Source organism: Microplitis demolitor, chromosome 1 (assembly GCF_026212275.2).
Source record: "Microplitis demolitor isolate Queensland-Clemson2020A chromosome 1, iyMicDemo2.1a, whole genome shotgun sequence".
NCBI lineage: Eukaryota > Metazoa > Arthropoda > Insecta > Hymenoptera > Braconidae > Microplitis > Microplitis demolitor.
Genome location: NC_068545.1, coordinates 23,718,654 through 23,740,675, shown reverse-complemented (window position 1 = coordinate 23,740,675; position 22,022 = coordinate 23,718,654). Strand labels below are relative to the sequence as shown.

The window sequence follows — 22,022 nt, the reverse complement described above, 5'->3', positions numbered from 1 at the left end:
GATGAGTTTTATAAGTTTACCTCATACCGTAAAACAATAAAAATAATTTATAAATATATATATATAAGGATATATAAGTTTACTCATTTTATTATTTAAATGAATATGTAACAAATAATTCATTTAATTAAATAATTTTATTAATTTAAGCGGTGAAATATTTTTATAAGTCAACAAAAAACGTTTAATTTCAATTTATGTTTATTATTAAATTTTTTGTATTAATAATATATGTATATATATATATATATATTTTATATTTTTATTCTAAATCTAGACCCAGACCCTGACCATCTGGTCCCATGAGCAGCTCGCAATTGCCATCCCATTGGGTGCTACACTTAAAGAAGTCACTCGATTCTCATGTCCGTTCAAAGCTCCTGGAAAAATATACGAGTCATAAATAAATATATAAATTTATTTAATTTAATTGAATTAATTACTCTTATCTAATTACCGTTGTATTGAGCTTTTAAAGTGTCCCATATATGAATTGAATTATCGTCACTGGCACAAAAAATAAATCTACCACTGAGCGATAATCCACAGGAAGTATACCCGGGATTTGAACTTGGGGGTTTGTACGTAGCGAGCTGCTGGTCAGACCTCAGATCCCACAGTCGGGCTGTTTTGTCTTCTGACGCTGTCACGAACGAGTATCCCGAGGGATGAAACTGAAAATAAAGAATAATATATCCAAGTACTTAAATTATAAATAAATAAATAATAAAAACTAAACCCTTACACAAACGGAATTAACATCAGCTTCATGACCAAAGAAAGTTTGCTTCGCTTTTTCTTCCCTTATGTCCCATAATTTACAAGTTCTATCCACAGACCCGGTGATATAGCTGTTGCCATCTGGAGAAAGACTGATGCTGACAACGTCTCCAGCGTGGGCGCAAAAATCTGTCGTTTTTTTACCCGACTCCAGGTCCCACATGCATCTTAAACAATAAAAATTAAATTATTATTACTAATGATGAACTGAGTACTGATAAATTTTTTAATTCGATACATTTTCATGTCACCAGAGCCAGTTATTATGGTTTTATCATCGAAGAATCTACAGGAGGACAGAAAACCCTCGTAACCCAGTAACTCCCTGGTTATTTTCGCTGACCCAGTTGCGTCACGGTTGTTGACGTCGTAGACGGTGCACATATTATCCATACCCCCGCAAGCTACGAAGTTTCCAGAAGGTGCGAAAGCAACAGACATCACCCAAGCCGAGCGCAGAGGAATTACCTGGACTTTGTTGCCGGTCCATGAGTCCCAAATTATCAGTTTCCCGTCCAAGGATCCAGTGACGCAGTGTCTGGAAATGGTTTCATTGTTTTAAATAAAAAAAAATATATATTTCACAGTTATGTTTAATTTTACAACAAAGACCTGCTGTCACCACTGTAATGCACCGAGTTGACTTTATTTATATGGCCCTTTAGAAGTTTCTTCGTCGAGAGCTTTATCTTCGGAGCATCCGCGACTGATGAACAAGCCTCTTCCAATGTCGCGTCTTGCTGCTTCTTTTGGTCTTCCTGATTGTTACAACAAAACAATTATAATTATAAATAAATGCTGATACAAATAATAAAGATGGTACCTGACATTTTTTAATCAAATCGTCCAGCTCTTTCTTGAGTGCGGTGGTCTCTGCGTCGTCTTTGCCCATTTCGGATTACGCGCTTATTATAATTAATGCTTTTGTAAATATTAATAACTGATGGCCGATTGACAGATGGGTAAAAACTGTGCTTTGCTACAGAAAAGAACAATAAGAAGAAGCCGCAGCAGCGAGTACTGGCCTAGTAATCATATTAAATCAACGTTAAATCTCATTTGTTCAGTATTAACATCGGCTCGGCGCTAATTTAATTTGGATTTTTATTATAAAAATGTCGATATTTCATTTCTATTTTTTATTTTTTTACACTTGAGTTTTTTAATATCTTACCCATAATTTATAAATTGCTACTGATAATTTAATTAAAAATAACATTTCTCCTTTTAAAAGTCGATCGATGAGCGCGAATGTAGACAGGAGACAATTTTGAAATTTTAAATCAACAAATTAAAATAATAAAATTTAAAAAAATGCGCGCTGTAATTTTTCATTGATCCTAATACAAATGTGAGTGTAGCAGACATCAAACAAATTTAAAATTATTTACTCTATTTATTGATAATTTCAAATTTGTCTGATGTCTGGTAAAAAAAAAAAAACTAAAAATATGCACATGTAAAAACTTTCATAAACTGCAGGCGCAATTTTTTAAATATTTTTTTTTTTTAATCATTTTGAAAAAAATCCAAAAATTAGACGTCAATTAACTTCAGTATCATCTGTTTCATTCACACTCATATCAAAATACGCATCTTTAAATTTTTATTTTATTTTATTCAAAAATTGTCACTTGTCCGTAACTCATATCGATCACTATTCAGTTCACATACAATTTAACTTTAAATAAATTATTTTTTATGCTTATAATTATTAATTTATCAGAATAAAAACAAAACAAATCCACTTAATCAGTAAAATATTGATTATTAATTATTCTTAGAATGATTTTGATAAAATCTGATGAAACTGAAGTTAGCAGACTTCTGATGATTTTTAGATTTTTTAAAAACGATAAATTTAAAAAAATTGCACTTATAGTTTTTTTACTTTTCTACATGTGCATATTTTTATTTCTTTTTTTTTATAAGTTGTTAAAAAAAAAAAAAAAAAAACAAAAATTTTTGTCTGCTAACTTCAAGATCATTAAATCTGTAGGGCTGACTAAATTAAATAAAATAAAATTAATTCCATAACCAATCTATAGCAGTATTAAGTATAATAAATCTCTTAATGTATTGTAAGTTCGATTGTTTAAACAGGCATCAAGTTGTTTGCAATGAACGTTTAAATGAGTGTTAATCTTTCTTTGAAATCTTTGTGCCTGTAAACAATCTAAGTCTGACAGTGAAGTGATTGTAGAAACTACAATGGACTATATATAATATTAAAATATATATATTGTTGATTGGAATAAAACAACTGCAATCGGCAACATATGTATGTCATATATATGTATATGTAAAATATGAAACTGGAATTTACAAGTGTCCGGTTGCTTACAAAGGAGTTGGTACCCAGTTTAAAATGAGCTTCAATCGTAAATTATTCAGTATTTCAAATTAATTTTTAAATTAATTACAAAAAATGGATACCCTTAAATTGTTAAAATATTTTTCTGATTATAAAGATTCAAGTGGGATTGTTGAAGCCGAACCGGCATTTATAAAAGTGTATCGTGAAGAAAATAAAGTGTCAGCTACTGATAAATTAATTAAAAATCCCAATGGATCTTTGGCGCAAGCGGCAAACCTGCAGTATAAATTTTTCCGGGATCGTCAAAAGAGAAATATGATGGAATCAAATTTTCAAAGTCTGCTATTTGGTAGCAAACCTGAGGAAAATAAGACCCTCGCATCATCTACAAGTGGACCGGACTTGGTGCAGCAGATAAAGGCCTTGGAGCTGGAGGAAGAATCAGCGGGACTTTTGAATAGTTCGTCAATTGATCGCGAGAGTCTGCCGATTTATAATATGAAGGATGAGTTGATCAAAGCTGTAAGCAAAAACCAATTTTTGATTATTCTTGGGGAAACTGGGTCTGGTAAATCGACGCAGATTACTCAGTTTTTGGCAGACGCTGGATTTGCGGAAAAAGGCGAAATATGTTGCACGCAACCGAGGAGAGTTGCTGCGAGGTCGATTGCTGAGAGAGTTGCTGAAGAATTTGGGTGTCATGTTGGTGAAGAAGTTGGCTATGTTATGCGATTTGAGAATTGCACAAGTGATAAAACAATTATTAAGTATGTTACTGAAGGTATACTTTTGCGTGAATGTATGTCTCATCCGGTTTTAAAGCCTTACAAAGTAATAATGCTCGATGAAGCTCACGAGCGTACAATTTACACAGATGTTTTGTTTGGGTTATTAAAAATAATAGCCACTCGAAGAAGTGATTTAAGGATAATAGTAACAAGTGCTACACTAAATGCTACTAAATTTTCCGAGTATTTTAATGACGCCCCGATTTTCACAATACCTGGGCGTACATTTGATGTCAAGATAGACTTTTTGAAGTCGCCTGAGCTGGATTTCATAGAAGCGACTTCTGCTGCTGTGCTGCGGATCCATCAACAAGAACCACCGGGAGATATTTTGGTATTTCTGACTGGTCAACAGGAGATCGATGAAGTCTGCAGGATTCTTCGTAAGCGTCTGGAGTCTCTGAGTCCAGATGTCGGTGAGCTGGTGATTCTTCCGGCCTATGCGGCTTTGTCGCCGTCTCAGCTGAACGAAATATTTGATCCCGTACCTGCAGGATCACGCAAAGCTGTCGTGGCAACGAATATCGCTGAGACAAGTATCACTATCAATGGGATTTATTACGTCGTGGATGCTGGCTTGGCCAAGCAGGTGGTTTTCAATCCAAAGACAGAAATATGTGGTCTGTTCACGACACCCATCAGCCAGGCTTCTGCGATACAGCGCGCGGGACGTGCAGGCAGAACTGGGCCAGGAAAATGTTACAGATTGTATACTGAAAATGCTTTCGAAGAAGAAATGTGGCCTACAACTATTCCAGAAATAAAGAGAACCAATTTTTCGTCGACTTTGCTGCAGTTGCTGGCAATTGACGTGTTCCATTTGTCGTCCAGTGGTTTTATGGATTTTCCGTCCCGAGATTTCATGCTTCTCGCGCTTAAGACACTGCACAGTCTTAGAGCTGTTGATGAAAAAGGAATCACCAATCTGGGGAAAATGATGGCATCGTTTCCTGTAGATCCCTGTCTTGCGAGAATGCTGATTATGAGCGTACTTTTCAAATGCTCTGAAGAAATATTAACAATTGTCAGTATTTTCTCTGTAATTGATCATTTTCAGCGTTTCTTCTACCACCTGCCAAGTGACAAAGAAAAAGCGACTGCTGTGAAAAGTAATAGAGATAAATTTGTAAATTCCGATGGGGACCATCTCACTTTTTTGGCTGCATATAACTTGTGGAATGAAAGTGATGATGGTGATGACTGGTGCTCGGAGAACTATGTCAACCACAGCGTATTAGTGTCGGCTCAAAAAATTCGTAAGCATTTGGCCGAGCTAATGGAGAAACATCATTTTGAAGTCACATCAGCAAATAACAACATGGAACCAGTTAAACTGGCCATTTGCTCTGGATTGCTTCGCAATGTGGCAAGATTGCATGATCTCGTCATCAAGAGCTACTACCAAACTGTTGTCAGCAATCAGCTGGTACACATCCACCCGAGCAGCATTTTAGCAGACAATAAAGAAAGGTACCTGGTTTATCACGAACTGTCACAAATTCAAAACCAAAAAGTGTTCATGAAGTATGTGATGACTATCAAGCCGCAGTGGGTTGCCGCGTTTGTTAATTATGATTTTTCTAAAATTGACTGGTTCAATACTCCCATATAAATTTATGTTTATTACTTATAATGTTTATGTGCAAACATTTTCAATATTTTATTTTCATCTTATGCTAGATAAATTTATTTGTGATGATTACTTATCATTTTCCTATCAATAAAATTTAAATAAATATATATATTTTATTTGAATTATTGTGTTTATACTTTGAGTGAGCCTGGGAAATGTCAAAATCACAATGAATGATTTTTTTTCGTTTTTTCAATCAAATTTTATAGCCTGTGGGACCCAACACTTTCCTATTTCCTCTCCTGTTTCCTTAAACTGGCTTCAGAATACGGCAGTAACTTGAATTTAACTTGTAGTTAAGGTGGCAGACTATGGAGAATAGTCACTCTATTATTTTCCAGCTCGATAGCCCCTAGTAGATAACATTGAAATCTACTTGGTAGCTATACTAAAAACCGCCAGAATTTTCTGTGCGTAAAACTTGAACATGGCGGCTTGCAGCACCACATCTCAGGAAAAGTCTATTCCGGATTACACTGAAGATAAATACAAAGGCGTGTGCAAAATAAAACAGGAGTAAGTAGAAATCTAAGATAAGTAAATAAAATGAATTGTAAGAACTCATCAACCCTTGGGTAAAATTTACACCCGCTTGCACTACTCCATAACCTCAATGATTGTATTGATAATTTTTTAAATTGTGTTATTTAATTATAATTAAATCTGACAGGTATATCATTGAAGACCACGTGAGAGTGTTGGCCGAGACCTGTCTGTCAGAAGAAGACAAACAAAAAATCAATCAGCTGAGCAGTAATGCCGATGATGACACAAGTGTGCCGGCGAATCAATGCGCCAAGTTGGGCTCGGAGGATGACGAAATGATTAGCGTGAGTGTGAAGAAAAAAATAATTGACAATGACAGAGAGGATGAACCGGATGTCAAGCGAATCAAGATAGACGAGCGCCGGGAAAAATTGAAAGGACAGAACAAAGCGCGTCCACCCCCGTTCAAAACTGCGAGGGAACGAAATCTGTGTCCTTGGATAGTAGACCAGGCTGTTGGAGAACCTGACAAAAAATGCCCGTCTCCGAAGTGCACGTTCATGCACGACCGCGAAGCTTATTTGAAAATCAAAGAGCCTGACATTGATGAATTCTGTTACTTGTTCAGTCTAATGGGCCGCTGTCCACGCGGTGCGGCTTGCAGATACGCCTCTCAGCACCTGACCAAAGAAGGTTACAATATCGTTGATAAAGAAAAGTCTGAGGCGTTTATGAAAAAACCCCCGGCGACGAAGAATAAAATTTTACCGGGATTGCAAGAGAAATTACGCAAGCGTAAGTATAATTTCAATGCAGCCGAAAAAATTGTCAAGGCCAATGACGGAAGTGGCCCGAAAAAATTGTGCAATGGAATTACATTAGCAGACAACAGTGGAAGTGGAGATGGAGATGAAAATGCTGAAAAAAGGCTTGGTGCTGTTCCGGACCATGACTTGATCAAGCTACGGCCTTGCGAGAAGAAGAAAATCGAGTGGCGAGACAAGATTCTGCTGAGTCCTCTTACTACTGTAGGAAATTTACCTTTCAGGAGAATTTGCAAAGAGTATGGAGCAGATATCACTTGTGGAGAAATGGCTTTGGCACCAAAAATACTTAAAGGTGTCCACGAGGAATGGGCTTTGGTTAAGAGACACGAAACTGAAGACATCTTTGGGGTTCAGATTTGCGGTAACAATCCCGGAGTGCTGACGCGATGCGCTCAGCTGCTGGGTCAAGAAGCTGAAATAGATTACGTTGATCTCAACTTGGGTTGTCCTATTGATTTAATTTACAAACACGGAGGCGGTAGCGGAATGTTAAATCGTGCAAATGTACTCCAGAATGTCGTTAAATCTATTAGTCAAGTTCTTGACATTCCTATGACAATTAAAACACGCATGGGTGTTTACATGGACAAGCCAATTGCTCACAATCTTATGCCGAAATTCCGAGACTGGGGAGCATCAATGGTCACTGTAAGTTTTTTTGTTATTTGCTAATTAAATTAATTTATTAATTAATTAATTATTTCAGGTCCACGGAAGATCACGAGAGCAGAGGTACACCAAGTTAGCAGATTGGGATTACATTGAAACGTGTGCTAAAAATGCAGACCCGATTCCCGTCTTCGGTAACGGAGATATTCTGAGTTACGACGATTATCAACGAGTAAGATCAAGTTACCCTACAGTACAGGGTATTACTATTGGACGCGGCGCTTTGATTAAGCCGTGGATATTTACTGAGATAAAAGAAAAAAAGATTTATGACATATCTAGTTCTGAGAGGCTGGACATACTGAAAAAATACGCTCACTATGGACTAGAACATTGGGGCTCTGATACCAGAGGTGTTGAGACCACGCGCAGATTTATGTTAGAGTGGATTTCATTTTTACACAGGTATTTTTTTTCTTATTAAATATTCATGAGTTTACTTGAAGTTATATTGATAATAAATGTATGATTGCAGGTATATACCAGTAGGTATTTTAGAAAAACCACCGCAGAGGATAAATGAGCGGCCGCCTTATTACAAAGGCCGCGATGAACTTGAAACAATGATGGCCAGCTCTAATTGCGCTGATTGGATCAAATTAACGTAAGTAAAAAAAAAAGAATCTATTTTAAATAATTTATTTAAAAAATTTATAATTTTCCAGAGAAATGTTTTTGGGAAAAATACCAGAGGGCTTTCACTTTCTGCCAAAGCACAAAGCCAGTTCATGGAAATAATTAAATACAAAGTTTATCTCTATCTCTATTATTATTAATTTAATAATATTTTTATTATTTACTGTGACAATAATTTCCGTATTTTTCAATGCCATTATTTTTATTAATAAAAATTGAACGGATTTATTTAAAATAAATTTATTCAAAGGTCGATATATATGTATATTAAGATTAATAACTCATATTTAGTAGTGAGCGGAAATGTCACCGAGAGTGGATACCGGCCACATGCATTCACATCCGCTGGGGATTTCTTTGGTAAAAGGTTCCCAGCAGCCGTCAGCCCACCGTCGTCTCACCATAAACAGGACGCGGCTTCTCTGGACGCAATGAAACCCTGGATGAGCGCACGTCTGTTTATTTCTTTTCGCGATACTCTGCGGCTCTGTCTCATCAAACAGCGAGTAGCTTTTGCAATAGACCTCGTGATAGTGTGGCGGCTGATATTCGAATTCTTCGTCAATCAATTGAACTTTTCTGGTCTTGGTTTCGCAAAGATTCCGGTACTCCTATAAATTTAATCACTTATTTTATTAAAATATATGAGTATCAATAAACCATCAGAGACTTACTGGCATTAAATTTCTATCAGTTCTCAATAACTGATCGTCTGGTTGTCTGCCGTCATTGTTATTATTGTCATCATCATCATCATTATTATTATTATTATTATTGTAAATCTCAGGCAAGTATGACAGATCTCTGAAGACAATTGTCGGGAGATGATGCTGTAGATGCGAAGACGCCACGTGATACTGATGATTGGTAGCACCAAGTAGCCGTTGCCCGAGTAGTTCTGTCAGATTAAAGTGTTTGCCAAGGGCGTACTCATGCGACAATACTAGGAAGAGGATAATCTGTAACACGATAATGAATGCTATCATGCATTGGCGGTAAGTAAATGCAATAAAGTTAATTCAATAAAATATATGCGATACATCGGCATCAAGGTCAATATGAAAGTGAATGATCATCATCATCATCACCATAATCACTGCTCTTTTTATTTTTATGTCACATTTTTCGCAATCGTTAATCTCGAGTACAATTTTCAATCTTACTGGCAATATTTAAAATCCGATATCAAGTTATCGTGATAGGTCTCGTGATTGATAGCCAGCGTTTAAATAAAAATTCAATTGATACAGATTTAAATGAAGCTTAGGATCAAGAGAGAACAGTTTTGATAAAAGTATCAAGAATTTCCCGTGAAAATCAGTATCAGCTAGTTCACAAGGTCAACTCGGTTTTATTTTATTAAGCAAACTACGTCGACGTATTTCACGTCAGTAAATTTATCTCAGCGTAAACGGGCTCTATCAATTTATACTAGACCCCTTTTGACGCGGACATGTATCACCCACGTTGAAATTAAAATTTTTTCCCTCAATAAAATCTTCTCTCTGCTCAAACTCTAAATGCAACTCTGGATTTTCATCTCACAACAAAATAACATTTTTTTCTCCGTCATAAAAATCAACAAGACGATAATTCCGTTCGTTATCTGATCTATTCCCATTAAATCGACAAATGCATAAGTAGATATAGATAATAATTATAAATTTAAATTGAAATCTCGTGAGTTTAAATAAGAGATATTGAGATCACTAGCTCAATGTTATCAATAACTACAGCTGATGGATACAATTAATAAGAATTGGATGACAATAGAGTTGAGGAAACGGTCTGTGCATTGGGCCTTGATTTTTCGTTACAGCTTACTCTGAATGTCATATGAAAATGTGTTTTCGCTGCAAAGTAACACACAAGGAGGACTTGTCTCCTTGATTCGAGGACGTCTCTCAGTACAGTACCGCAAAAGTTATAGCGGCGTACTATCACCGATCGCGATCGCGGAGAAACGATAAAGATAAAAAGATCATCCGAGAAGTATGCTCGGTACAAGTGTGTAACGAGAGTGGATGGTGCGCACATGCACGCGTAATTTATAATATTATATGTGTATATAAAATTGTTAGTATGTACCAAGCAAGACAACAAGTAAAGCGAGTGTACGTAGATGCGTGATAGCTAGTTATCCAATTGACAGTGCCCCCGTCTGACATAGTTCAGTCAGTGGCGAACTCAGGATCATCTGACAGCTCCAACCAACTATTGTTTTGTTGTTTGTTTTTTTATCCCACTGTGTCGTTATTTTTATATTTTTTTTTACAGTAATTAATAACTGTCATCAACATTTCATGTTTATTGTAATTTAACATTCTCCAATCACCCGCGATTTATTGTGCTGGCAGTGTGGGATTCAAGTTGATTTGAATAGAGTTTACACAGGCGGGAAAAAATTTTGCCGCGTAGTTCAAGCTCTGATTTAAAAAAATATTATTCCTGCCGATTGTTTGTTGACTGGATTTGTTTTTTCTCTTTTTTTTTCTTTTTTAAACAGCCTGCATATCATTTATTTGTGATTGTTTTCATAAAAAATATCGGCGGTTAATTTAAAACACAAACTCAGTAGTGGTTACACACTTGGAGTGTTCGGAACAAGTGTCTGGTGTTAAATATTTTCGAAATCAATATTTAAATTGAAATGTGGATGAAAAATGTTTGAAATGGCTGCTGACCTTTGCAATGAAGTTCTGAGATCACCTAATAGGTATTATTCATTTTATTTATTAACAATAATTACTTATTATTACATTAAACTTGATACTGGCCTTGAAATAATAATCAATCTTTTGATATGATTATGATTAGTATTGCTGATAGCTCAGATTTATTTTTAATTTTTAAATATCATTGGTTCAGATTTTTTAAATTTAAAACTTCCTCATACGATAATAATTTTTCTTTATATCAAGCATTTTAAATTCGTAAACTACCGAGAGCTAATGAGTAATTGACCTGCGACCCTGATGTCAAAGGGAAATTAATTAAGCCCGCTAAATCTAACGTTATAAAATTATCTATTTAAAAAATATATACATTGTTTTTTTTTTTTTTTAATATAAATTAAGTTATTTATTATTAATTTTTAATAAATGAGTAATTTATTGATGCGCTTAGAAAAATATCAAATAAATAATTTAAATAAATATACATATATTTATTAATTAAATATATGATGACATCAACAATTGTCTATTTTCAAATGAGCTTCACATCATTGAGCTCCACTTGCTTGCACAAATGTGCTTTAATTCCGGACGTACGCATCATACATGACCGTTAGAGAGACAAGAGACAATACATACTTTATATAAATATATATAATATATATATATACTTCTGTCAATAAAGAAGTCGATTATACAAATTATATAAATAATTTATTGTTTTATTATTAATTTCAAATTAACGATCGACCCTAATGACCTTCCACGTGCCTGCCGCCCTTCTGTTGACGAACGTGACGAAAAAACAAACGGATAGAACGGTTTAATAAATTATGTTGTTGATAAGTTTATCAAAGGAAATTAGGAAAAGAAATGTTTGTAATTGGCTGCATGATTACGACTGTACGTAGGTATGTTTCGTGGAGAACTGGTCATTTAAATTGACAGTGGGCGGTCCGTGTGCTCAGTTATCACGACTGTGATGACTTTTTGTGTGTCATGACAACCGACACACGTATAGAGCCACTCAAATTATCAGTATTAATATATATATGGGATGGTATTCAACACATAAAAGCTCGTATAAAGTACCACCGACAAATTAATCTTTTAACCCAAATTTAAACCCCAATCATTGCAAAACTTTCCGACCTACGGCTATTTTGCTCTGTCCTCCTGACATGATTTTTTTAAATAAAAATAATAATAAGATACTAAATATTTGCTGCCATAAATTATACTCCGTTATCTCATTACTTATTAGTTATCATTATTGATAATTTAACTGTCATTTAATAATATTTATATGAGATACTCATTTTTGTTAAATGACTTTTTAATTAAAATATTCGATAACTTTGTCGAGTTGCAACAGCTTTTTTTTTCTCTTAATTATTTTACCTTCTGGACAAGATTATATCGCGGACATCAATGATATGCAAGTAATTTATAACGAGGTACTAAGTTAGTTTTATAAATTTTCTCAGTTAAAAAAAAACTTTCTAATATTTAAAATGTGTTTGTTTTTACTGTCGCGTAAAGTATTTTTTTTCTCGGCAAATATTGAGTTTGAAATAAAAGATAAAAATTTGTGTCAATGTCCGAATTTATATAATTGTTTTATTAACGATAATAATTTTCAGATATTTGTATATAAATTTAACATGTGTTTAAAATATTTTTTAAAAAAATAACGAGCTTTAAATAATAACTGTTCAATTAACACTAAAGATAATCGTCCGGGTCGCTGAGTAAACTCGTGACGAACGTGCGTCAAAAGACGTCACTGAATATTAAATTAATAATTGTGGATTATTATACAATTGTGAGTAAATTGTTTGGCTTATTATTTATCGGAGTAGATTGAGAAAAAGAGCAAGTGAAAAATAAAAGCCTGACAAGAGCAAGAGGGTGCCGAATAAGAGGAGAGAAAGGATAATAATTTATGTGTGTAAAGATGATGTGCGGTGACGGACTTGAAACCGGCATTGAATTATTTTTAGATGAACAGGATGGGATCTACAGCACGATACCAGCTAAAAATAACTTGTAAGTCCAATCCAGCTCCAATTATTCCATTTATGTATTTAGGTGACAATCGACAGTGACTCGCCAATTTAGAAATATTCCACGCGATCAAGAGCAAGGGGAAAGCTCTTATTCTTGTTCTTTTATATTAACGTCAATCTCACACGTTATTATCTACTATTTTTTGTTTATTTATTTATATATATATCATTAATAATTATGAAGCAAATACACAGTAAATACTTTTCCACTTACCCCCAAGACAAAGTCGATATCAAAACTTAATTGTTTGATTAAAAATTACAATTCTCTTATAAATAAACGGTATCAGTATTCATACAAATTAATCTTACAATGTGTAATTTTTTACAAAGATTAATTGTTATGAAACTAAACATCATTAAATTTCCATCAATGAATTTATCAAAGTGGAAAGCTTTTATATTGAGAAATATATTTTTTATTTTCAATCTTTACTCTAATGGAAGATTATTACACGTACTGCGAAAAATTTCGAGTAAATTCGGATTTTATTTTAATCTGAATTTACTCCTTCACTCAGAATTCGGAGTTTAAATTTTAAAATAAACTCCTAGTGAATTTAATTCTGAAGGAATTAAATAAATAGTGACTCGCTTCATTTTACTCCAGATTTAATTATTATTATTATTATTTTATTTTTACAGAATTGTAAGCAAAATGCGACACCGTAAAAATGAATTGGTTACTAAGGATTTTGATATTTCAAATTCGGGGTCAGATGAACAGTTAAAGTTTCAAGACACTGGATTTTTCACCAACTTTGTTCTCGGCAAAAATAGGTAATAAATTTAAATTTAAATTACTATCGCTTATACAATATATGGAAGTTATGATTATAAATATTTTTTAATCAATGACAAACTTATTGAAATTATAAACAAGTATAATTTATAATTAAACGATCAATTGACGTTAAAATGAGTCGTTAATCACGATTATCATATGATTGAAGCAGTAATAAAATACACGTGTAGTGAGTAGTAAAAAAAAACATTTAAAACAAACAAATATGAAACTTACGGTGAATAAATTCATCGTTACAAAATTACTAATAATAATAATAGTTGTTATTATATCAAAATTGTACCTTCCACAGTTAAACGACAACTGATTCCGCAATTAATTTCCCTGATATTTTATAGGGTATGTAACATAGACGGGAATAACTATCAGTAGGAAAGCTGCGACATATGAGCTTTAAATCCAAACAAATAAATTTACTGATAACAGACCCAGCACCCGATCACTCATATATTTGTATATCTATATTTGTTAAATTTTACTAAATATATCTAGACAAATACATGGAGTGACAGGGTCCTTCCCTTCCCTTCCGCATGAATGTTAATTTAAAAAATACCATATAGCGAATACAAATAATTAAAAATGAATAAAATAATAAATTTATTAAAAACTCTATCTCAATCATTAAATTCACGTGCTTCTTATTAACACAAACAGATCCATCAGTTTGATAGAACGACTCTCAAATAAATAATATGTCGTGATGAGATCTCTGTTTGTGTCTTTGACTAGTGTATCGCGTGCCTCTGAAACAACTCGTTGGCTTAGATTCGACACTTTATTTCGTCGCGACGTAATTGACCTCTTGCACTCACCATTTTATTCTTCATTATTATTATTATCATCATCATACATAATAATAATAATAATAATTACTGTACAAATATACATCAAAGATATTGTTTTTTTATCATTAATATATTCTTGTTACATCATCCGTTGACAAATAAAAGGGCGGATGAGTTCTTTCTGTTTATCGTCATCATCATCGCCATCAATTATTCGGTGGTGGGTCCAACTAACTGGCGATAATGACCGACACAAACCCAGTCACAAAAGAGTCTCGATGTTCTCTCGTTACTGGAGACACAGTAATAAAGATAATAATAACTGTAATCGAGATTATTGTAGATACTTAAATTCTGATGTCAATCGATTTGTCAAATTTTTACGTCGTGATAAATTACCAAGTAGGTGAGTCTTGTTTCATTTACTCTTTGACTGTAATCCAAGTTATTGTGGCATTTACTGAGTCGCTATTTAAAAATTCATTCATTTTTACCAAGTAAACGGGTTATTAACTTAGGTATACATTAGACTGTGTCAAAAAAATGGACTTGCAAGTCAAAATATTGTTCAAGATGAAAAAATCGACTAGAATACGATTTCTTGAAACAAATTGACATTCAAATGCAAATAACTCAAGAGCTTTCAGGAATTTTTGAAACTTTGTCCGAGATAAGTTGTCGGAAATGAAACAATCTACAAAAAAGTTCCTATAGTATTTTGAGATAAGTTTGATAGTTTCGCCGGAAAAGTCAAATAAACTAAAATTTACTGTGAATTCCACTTCGACCTCGAATAACTTTTGAAAATTTAAATTTATCGAAAAATAATGAGACTTTTTTAGTAATACGTTCAATTTCCAATAAAAATATATTTCAATTCTTCCGATCCACTGATTCTCTGATGAGTGACAAATTTCAAAAAAACTTTTCCCGCGTTATTTAGATGGGAAATCGAAAACTTCGATGAGATGGTTGTTAATTTTATTCTTAAGCGCTCAAAGTTTAGCAATATTTTCTTTTCGTCATATATTTTTGACACGTTTACTATATATATTTAATACTGAAACATCTGCATCAATTGCAATGGCATGTAGCAATATCTCTATTTGGCAGAGGTGCGCCTGTCCTCGGAAAGTGATTAATCCTCTCAATAGTTTGGCCTTCAGACATTTCGTACCGGTATTAAACTACTTGCTACACTCTGTTTATGATAAACCTTGCTCCAAACCTGAATCCACTCTCTCGAAAAATTTATTTTTTACTTGTTTTTATTTCTTGCTGTGTTTTTTTCTAAATAATTACCAAGCAAACTGATGACTATATCAACAAGACTCGGTACCCGACATTCGAAAATATCACCAGTACAAGAGATCTGCTGATAAAAATAAATAAATATGTAAAAATATAAAAGAGAAATTGATAGATAATTTAAAAAACAAATAAATGATCTATCGATAGTGATAGTTACTTTTATTTATTTATTTTTTAGCAACAATCTAGTGATGATCGGGTGATAAGAGTTTTAAGTGATAGATAAGAGTTTAGTGAACGATATACAGATGGTTTGATAATAACGACTTATCAATTGCGTCATGATTTTAATTGCTAAAGGAATTAAAGAGTGATTAGTCTAATTACCTATTAATTGCAGTAAATAAATTTAAAAAAAAAATACGCGGGTAAAATAAAACATTTGAATAAACTAGTGGTAGTTTTTTTAAAAATTCATAAATTTAAAATAAGTTTTATCTTTTATCTCGTGACAGTAACCAGATATTTATATATTTATAACTACGTAAATATATAAGTATATATATTTATGTTTATCTCAATAGGTTTATTTCTCCCGAGGTAATACCGTCTTGTTCGCCAGGAATCTTCCGCCAGAAATCATTTCGTTCGTCATCGACAGAAACTGAAGTACCTCAGATACCATCATCACCCGTATCCCAATCACCAGGTAACCATCTTCAGTGCAGTCACATTTCAAGCAAAATTGAATCCTCGACACCCGGTACCATCAATACTCACCACTCTAATAATAATAAAAATTATAAAAATAACAACAACAACAATAATAATAATATTAATAATAATAATAATAATAATAATAATAATAATACTAGTGCAAAAAATAATAAAAATAACAGTAGCAGTGGTATTCGTAGTAGTGGTAGTAACTCCACGTTGAGTGGTGGAGGAGGTTTTCGTAATTGGGGATTGAAAAACACCGGCAAGCATTCACGTCTAACTACGGTCCTGTCAAATAAAATGGCGTCAACGAGCACCACTGCGGTTGTACAGGGCTGGCCAAATACCAAAGACGATTATGAATTAAAAGAGGTTATAGGTAATTATTTATCCCCTATAATTACTTACGTCTTATCACGTTTTATTTTAATCACCCTCTTGCAGGTACATTTTTTTTATCAACCTCAGGAATTTATTTTAAATCATCTTCTGCTACCAGTGTCCAATCGCTCAACTCACTTGTGTTACATAAAATTATTATTTAAACGTTTAATCATTGATTGTTACTCCACTATAACGCTAAATATTTTATTTTAATTGCCAGCTGTCAATATTTTTAATTATTTCAATGGTTTTTTATCTTAACTTTCTATAAAAACCGGTGAGAAACTCATTCTAACCTAGACTATTCTCGAAATTTAATTTTGTTTGCATTTATTTGGCTAATTATTTTATTTATTTTTTATGTCAGTAAATTTTGACCATGACTTTTTCAGTATTTTATTCAAAATTAAATAGATTTCAAATAAAATTATTTATTTAGTGTATGAGTGATATTAAAAGCATTAGAAAATTTTATTTTAATGAGTGTAAATGCAACAGACAAGACAATTTTTAAATTGCATTTTATAATTTTCTAAAAGTAAATTTTTGAATTTTTTCATTTAAAAATTTTTATATTTATAAAATTTTAAAAATTGTCCATGTCCACCAACTTTGCTGTCGTGTTCTTTTAAATAAACAAATAGAATCCTCAGGAAAATTAAAAAAAATTTTTAAAATTACAAAATCATCTGATGTCTGATACTTTTAGTATGATGCGTTTAGTGAAAAGTATTAATTTTAAAAATTAAATTATAGGTGTTGGTGCAACGGCCGTCGTACATGCAGCATTTTGTATCCCACGTCAAGAAAAGTGTGCGATAAAACGCATTAATTTAGAAAAATGGAATACGAGCATGGACGAGTTGCTCGTATGTTTATTTTGAAATTTATTATATTTTTAATTTTATTATAATAAGAATAGAGTTCAATGGAGCTATAAATAAATAGTTTTATTTAGAGATCGCATATCAATAACAAACATTGAGAAACATTTTAATATTTAAATATATAAATACATTAATGTATTATTTATAAAACATTTGATCTTTACACACAAAACATCCACATTCTTCTATTTATTGTTTCTTACTGATGATGCATTGTCTAAATAAGATGACAGTTGCATGATTTATGAGTTATAGAATTTTTTTTTTAATGATAGCTTATCAATGGTAAATAATTGCTGATCATTTTTACAAAGTAGTTTGATAAATGATCAATTAATTTATCATATGATAAATGAATAATTTTTTTTTTTAATTCTTTTGCAGAAAGAAATCCAGGCGATGTCGTCCTGCAACCACGAAAACGTGGTGACATATTACACGTCATTTGTCGTAAAAGAAGAACTCTGGTTGGTTTTGCGGCTACTTGAAGGCGGCTCGCTTCTAGACATCATAAAACACAAGACCAGAACAACTAATTGTAAACATGGAGTTTTTGACGAGGCTACAATAGCGACAGTTCTTCGCGAAGTCCTCAAAGGCCTTGAGTATTTTCACAGTAATGGACAAATACACAGGTAGAGTAATTTATTTAATTAATAGTGATAATTTATCATTAATTAATGCGCAGATTTAATTAATGCCATTATTATTTTTTTTATCTTCAGGGATATAAAAGCCGGTAATATTTTACTGGGGGAAGACGGAACTGTTCAGATTGCGGATTTCGGTGTCAGCGCCTGGTTAGCAACCGGACGTGATTTGAGCAGACAAAAAGTCCGGCATACTTTTGTCGGTACTCCTTGTTGGATGGCACCGGAAGTCATGGAGCAGGTGAGAGAGGAAAGTTACACTACAATTTTATAGTTTGCATAATTGCAGTGTCGCATGCCTACTTATTATTATTATTATTAATAAATGCATTGTATAATATTTTTTTAAACTACCAATGATAAAATATTTAATTGTTGGATATTAAAAGTAATTATTCAACTTGATTGGTTTAAACGCAATTAACAGCATTGATGCTTATTCTTTTTTAAATGCTAGATAATTGATCAAGTAATTGGAGATTTAAAAAAATTGTACATATGGTTGATTAAAGAAAAAAAAGATGTTTTAATCGTCGTGTCTATTTATACAGGATCACGGTTACGATTTCAAAGCTGACATATGGTCGCTTGGTATTACTGCCATTGAAATGGCGAGTGGTACTGCTCCTTATCATAAGTATCCGCCAATGAAAGTTCTTATGCTGACGCTACAAAATGACCCGCCGACGTTGGACACCGCTGCTGATGAGAAAGATCAGTATAAAGCTTACGGCAAAACATTTCGCAAGATGATCGTCGATTGCTTGCAAAAAGATCCTACAAGGAGGTAAATTTTCAAATTTTAATTTTATTTAATTTGATAAATTTTTAATAAAAAAAATGAATTGCAGGCCGTCTGCAACGGAACTGCTGAAGCACCCATTCTTCAAAAAAGCTAAAGATAAAAAGTACTTGCAGCAAACACTTGTTGCCATTGGTCCCAGCCTTGAGACTCGTGTACAAAAGGTATTTTATTTGTCATCTGTTGTTACTATAAATCAATACTTATAAGTGTTTATGTTAAGCATATTATTTATGAGGATTAATATTTAAATAGGCGTCTAAGCGACAACCAGGAACGTCTGGTCGTTTGCACAGAACAGTGACAGGCGAGTGGGTATGGTCGTCAGAGGAAGAGGACAGCGGGGCATCAAGTGGCGACGAGGGTAAAGAAGCCTTACCTGTTAATACTATTGACAACGTTAGTAGTGAAGAAGAGCCTGCTGACCAAGAAGATTCTGAGGGTCAAGTACGAGCAGCTATGAGTCGCGTTGCTATTCAGTCGGCCGAGCAAAATATTCCTATTAATCTTGTTCTCAGATTACGGTAATTAATTACAGTCTATATTACATACATTAAAAATTACGTGCACGTAAATATTTTAAATATTTTCCAGACGTCCTGACACCCAATTTGACCTAGAAGAATTTGATCCTTTCCTGCTTCCTTATAACCAACAGTCATTATTTTTATAATATTTTAATGTAGCTTAGCCTGTACTTGAATAAATTTATTTTTTACAGGAATCAAAAGCGCGAATTGAATGACATAAGATTTGAATTTGCTGTTGGTGTTGACTCTGCAGAAGGTATTGCTGCTGAATTAGTCGGAGCTGGTCTAGTCGATGGTAAAGATATAGTTGTGATAGCAGCTAATTTACAGAAACTTATTGACAGTGCTGGACAACTACGTACTGTAACATTTTCATTGGTAATTATTTTATAATAACAATTACAATAATTTATAATTTATAAATAAATACAGTAGCTAATAATTATAATTATTTAATTACAGAATTCTGGTCATGCCCCCAATGAAATACCCGACGATAAAGCATTGATCGGATTTGCTCAGATTTCAATAACAGATTAGGTCAAATATTATTTAACATTTATTGATTATTATTTTAAAAATAACATTCTGATAACTCAGGATATCGTTTTACGCGCTAGCAATCATTGATACAAAATTCAACTTTTATTTTTACCAATTAAATATATAAATAAAAAAAAAAAAAAATAAAAATTCTAATGAGAAAGGGAATCGAGGAAGAAAAATAAATATGAATAATGATTATAAAGCGTTTAAATATTAAAGACTCAATTACTGTTGGTAATAAAATAAAAATAAAGGAAAAACTGCTCAGATGTACTCAACATCGTCGCCAGTGTTTTTAAATATTTAAATATGCGTCGACGCATATTATAATAAATTATCAATAAATTATAAAATAAAATAGTATACGGATAAATTGTAAATGGATTAAAAGGTGGTCCGATAAATGGTACATTATTATTTCGCATTTGCAAAGTTTAAATTTATATTATTTATTCACACAGTGAAGTAAATAATAGTATTTAATCTAATTAATTTTAAAAACATTTATATTGTATGTTAATTTATGTAAATACTAGACATTTATTTCTGATAATCATTCTCTGGATTTATTTTTAAAATAATAGCGAGGCATTATGAATTTAAATAATAACACAACAAAAATAATATTTATTATTATTTAATAAAGATAAGTTTATTATTAATTTGCAACGGCGTTGCATTTTCATGTTGGTCATATATTTTAAAATCTTTATTTTAAAACTACAATAATTTAAAGCGCGAAATAATTATAAAATATAAATAATTAAATAACAAAAGTATATTTCACGCTTAAATGCCTTAGCATTTAGATAAAAAATCACGAGAGTACTAAAATTAAATAAATTCTTTTGTACTTAAAAAAAAATATATAAAATATAGCTATTAAAAAATAATAAATAAAGTTTAATAAATAAAATTAGCGTAACTTCACGGCTTGTAGAAGTTAAAATAATTCCGACTAATTTTTACACTCGGCTTTCATGTATTTAAGAAACGAGACACTAAAAATATTTAAAACTTAGACTTAGATCTGGCCTCAACAATTATAATTATAGACTATTATAATAAATGTAATTTAATTATTATCAATTGCGATATATTTTGGCTTATAAACAAAACAATAGAAAAAACAATTTAATATTATCTTGACTTTTTATTTTATTTTTTTCACTTTAATTAAATCATACCATTCATTATTTTATCAGATTAAATATGTTTTTTTTTTTGGGTGAGTGACATTTAATTAAATCATTAAATATTTATTATTATTTAAATCATTTAATTACTAATTAGAGATTTTTTAATTATTTTATAAAAAACAAATTTTAATACATAATAATTAAATATTAATTAGATGTTTTGAGACAACGAGATAAATCGTTTAAGTAATTAATTAACAGAGTAATTAAAAAAAATTATTTGCGATGCTGAAATCTGCAGACATTAAAAAATTTTGTTTGGTTTCGATAAAAAAAATATATATTGACAGAAAGAATTCAAAACAATTTTTTAAATTTTTGATGCTAATTAACTTGGTAATTAAAAATACTTAAATTTTAAGTTGGATACTTTCAACATCGCGTTTATTTACACCAATGAATGCACGGCATAATGAAATCAAAATTGCAATAAGTTTATTACTACTCATAATTAATACAATAATAAATAAAAAAAAATATCTTAGCGATAAATATAAAAAAATAAAAGGGCACTATATCATTAGCATTTAAAAGTCATGTAAAAAAAGATAAAGTTTTAAAAAAACATTCAATTAAAATA

The 22,022-nt window shown here is 32.0% G+C and overlaps 4 protein-coding genes across 7 annotated transcripts; 3 read left to right on the top strand and 1 right to left on the bottom strand.

Annotated features, from left to right (window-relative positions):
- Positions 1-158: 158 nt before the first annotated feature.
- Positions 159-2,838, bottom strand: LOC103580011 (guanine nucleotide-binding protein subunit beta-2). 3 transcript variants are annotated; one of them, XM_053742769.1, is made up of 7 exons: positions 2,758-2,838; positions 1,604-2,120; positions 1,393-1,538; positions 1,019-1,318; positions 746-947; positions 458-674; positions 159-380 (listed from the first exon to the last, which is right to left on the bottom strand). In XM_053742769.1, the coding sequence occupies exons 2-7, from the start codon at positions 1,670-1,672 to the stop codon at positions 274-276; spliced, it is 1,041 nt and encodes a 346-aa protein (XP_053598744.1). In that variant the 5' UTR covers positions 1,673-2,120; positions 2,758-2,838; the 3' UTR covers positions 159-273. The 3 variants fall into 3 exon arrangements, with proteins under 3 accessions (XP_053598744.1, XP_008559825.1, XP_053598748.1); XM_008561603.3 differs by lacking the exon at positions 2,758-2,838 and having other exon boundaries at positions 1,604-1,805; positions 1,955-2,701; XM_053742773.1 differs by lacking the exon at positions 2,758-2,838 and having other exon boundaries at positions 1,604-1,759; positions 1,955-2,701.
- Positions 2,773-5,593, top strand: LOC103580012 (ATP-dependent RNA helicase DHX8). The gene has a single exon (XM_008561605.2). The coding sequence runs from the start codon at positions 3,209-3,211 to the stop codon at positions 5,495-5,497; it is 2,289 nt and encodes a 762-aa protein (XP_008559827.1). The 5' UTR covers positions 2,773-3,208; the 3' UTR covers positions 5,498-5,593.
- Positions 5,594-5,920: 327 nt separating this feature from the next.
- On the top strand, positions 5,921-8,389 carry LOC103580013 (tRNA-dihydrouridine(47) synthase [NAD(P)(+)]-like). The gene is made up of 5 exons (XM_008561606.3): positions 5,921-6,034; positions 6,189-7,479; positions 7,538-7,905; positions 7,976-8,104; positions 8,166-8,389. Exons 1-5 carry the CDS (start codon positions 5,946-5,948, stop codon positions 8,236-8,238), a joined length of 1,950 nt encoding a protein of 649 aa, XP_008559828.1. The 5' UTR covers positions 5,921-5,945; the 3' UTR covers positions 8,239-8,389.
- A 688-nt stretch (positions 8,390-9,077) lies between these two features.
- LOC103580014 (serine/threonine-protein kinase OSR1) lies at positions 9,078-21,386 on the top strand. Of its 2 annotated transcripts, none has more exons than XM_053738781.1 (11): positions 9,078-9,131; positions 13,526-13,660; positions 16,309-16,823; positions 17,585-17,697; positions 18,100-18,350; positions 18,441-18,606; positions 18,917-19,152; positions 19,217-19,331; positions 19,423-19,691; positions 19,889-20,075; positions 20,160-21,386. In XM_053738781.1, the coding sequence occupies exons 1-11, from the start codon at positions 9,109-9,111 to the stop codon at positions 20,235-20,237; spliced, it is 2,088 nt and encodes a 695-aa protein (XP_053594756.1). In that variant the 5' UTR covers positions 9,078-9,108; the 3' UTR covers positions 20,238-21,386. The 2 variants fall into 2 exon arrangements, with proteins under 2 accessions (XP_053594756.1, XP_008559830.1); XM_008561608.3 differs by lacking the exon at positions 9,078-9,131 and adding an exon at positions 10,331-10,852.
- Positions 21,387-22,022: the final 636 nt, after the last annotated feature.

What these genes read in the sequence shown, in the direction of transcription:
- LOC103580011 (XM_053742769.1), bottom strand. Translation starts at nt 1,672, where the DNA reads ATGGGCAAAGACGACGCAGAGACCACCGCACTCAAGAAAGAGCTGGAC. An exon ending in CATTACAGTGGTGACAGCAG is followed by an intron (nt 1,319 to 1,392) that starts GTCTTTGTTGTA and finishes AACCATTTCCAG; the next exon opens with ACACTGCGTCACTGGATCCT. An exon ending in GGCTCTGGTGACATGAAAAT is followed by an intron (nt 948 to 1,018) that starts GTATCGAATTAA and finishes TTATTGTTTAAG; the next exon opens with ATGCATGTGGGACCTGGAGT.
- LOC103580014 (XM_008561608.3), top strand. Translation starts at nt 10,800, where the DNA reads ATGTTTGAAATGGCTGCTGACCTTTGCAATGAAGTTCTGAGATCACCT. An exon ending in TGAATTAAAAGAGGTTATAG is followed by an intron (nt 16,824 to 17,584) that starts GTAATTATTTAT and finishes ATTAAATTATAG; the next exon opens with GTGTTGGTGCAACGGCCGTC. An exon ending in CACCGGAAGTCATGGAGCAG is followed by an intron (nt 18,607 to 18,916) that starts GTGAGAGAGGAA and finishes CTATTTATACAG; the next exon opens with GATCACGGTTACGATTTCAA.
- LOC103580012 (XM_008561605.2), top strand. Translation starts at nt 3,209, where the DNA reads ATGGATACCCTTAAATTGTTAAAATATTTTTCTGATTATAAAGATTCA.
- LOC103580013 (XM_008561606.3), top strand. Translation starts at nt 5,946, where the DNA reads ATGGCGGCTTGCAGCACCACATCTCAGGAAAAGTCTATTCCGGATTAC. An exon ending in TGGATTTCATTTTTACACAG is followed by an intron (nt 7,906 to 7,975) that starts GTATTTTTTTTC and finishes GTATGATTGCAG; the next exon opens with GTATATACCAGTAGGTATTT. An exon ending in GCTGATTGGATCAAATTAAC is followed by an intron (nt 8,105 to 8,165) that starts GTAAGTAAAAAA and finishes ATAATTTTCCAG; the next exon opens with AGAAATGTTTTTGGGAAAAA.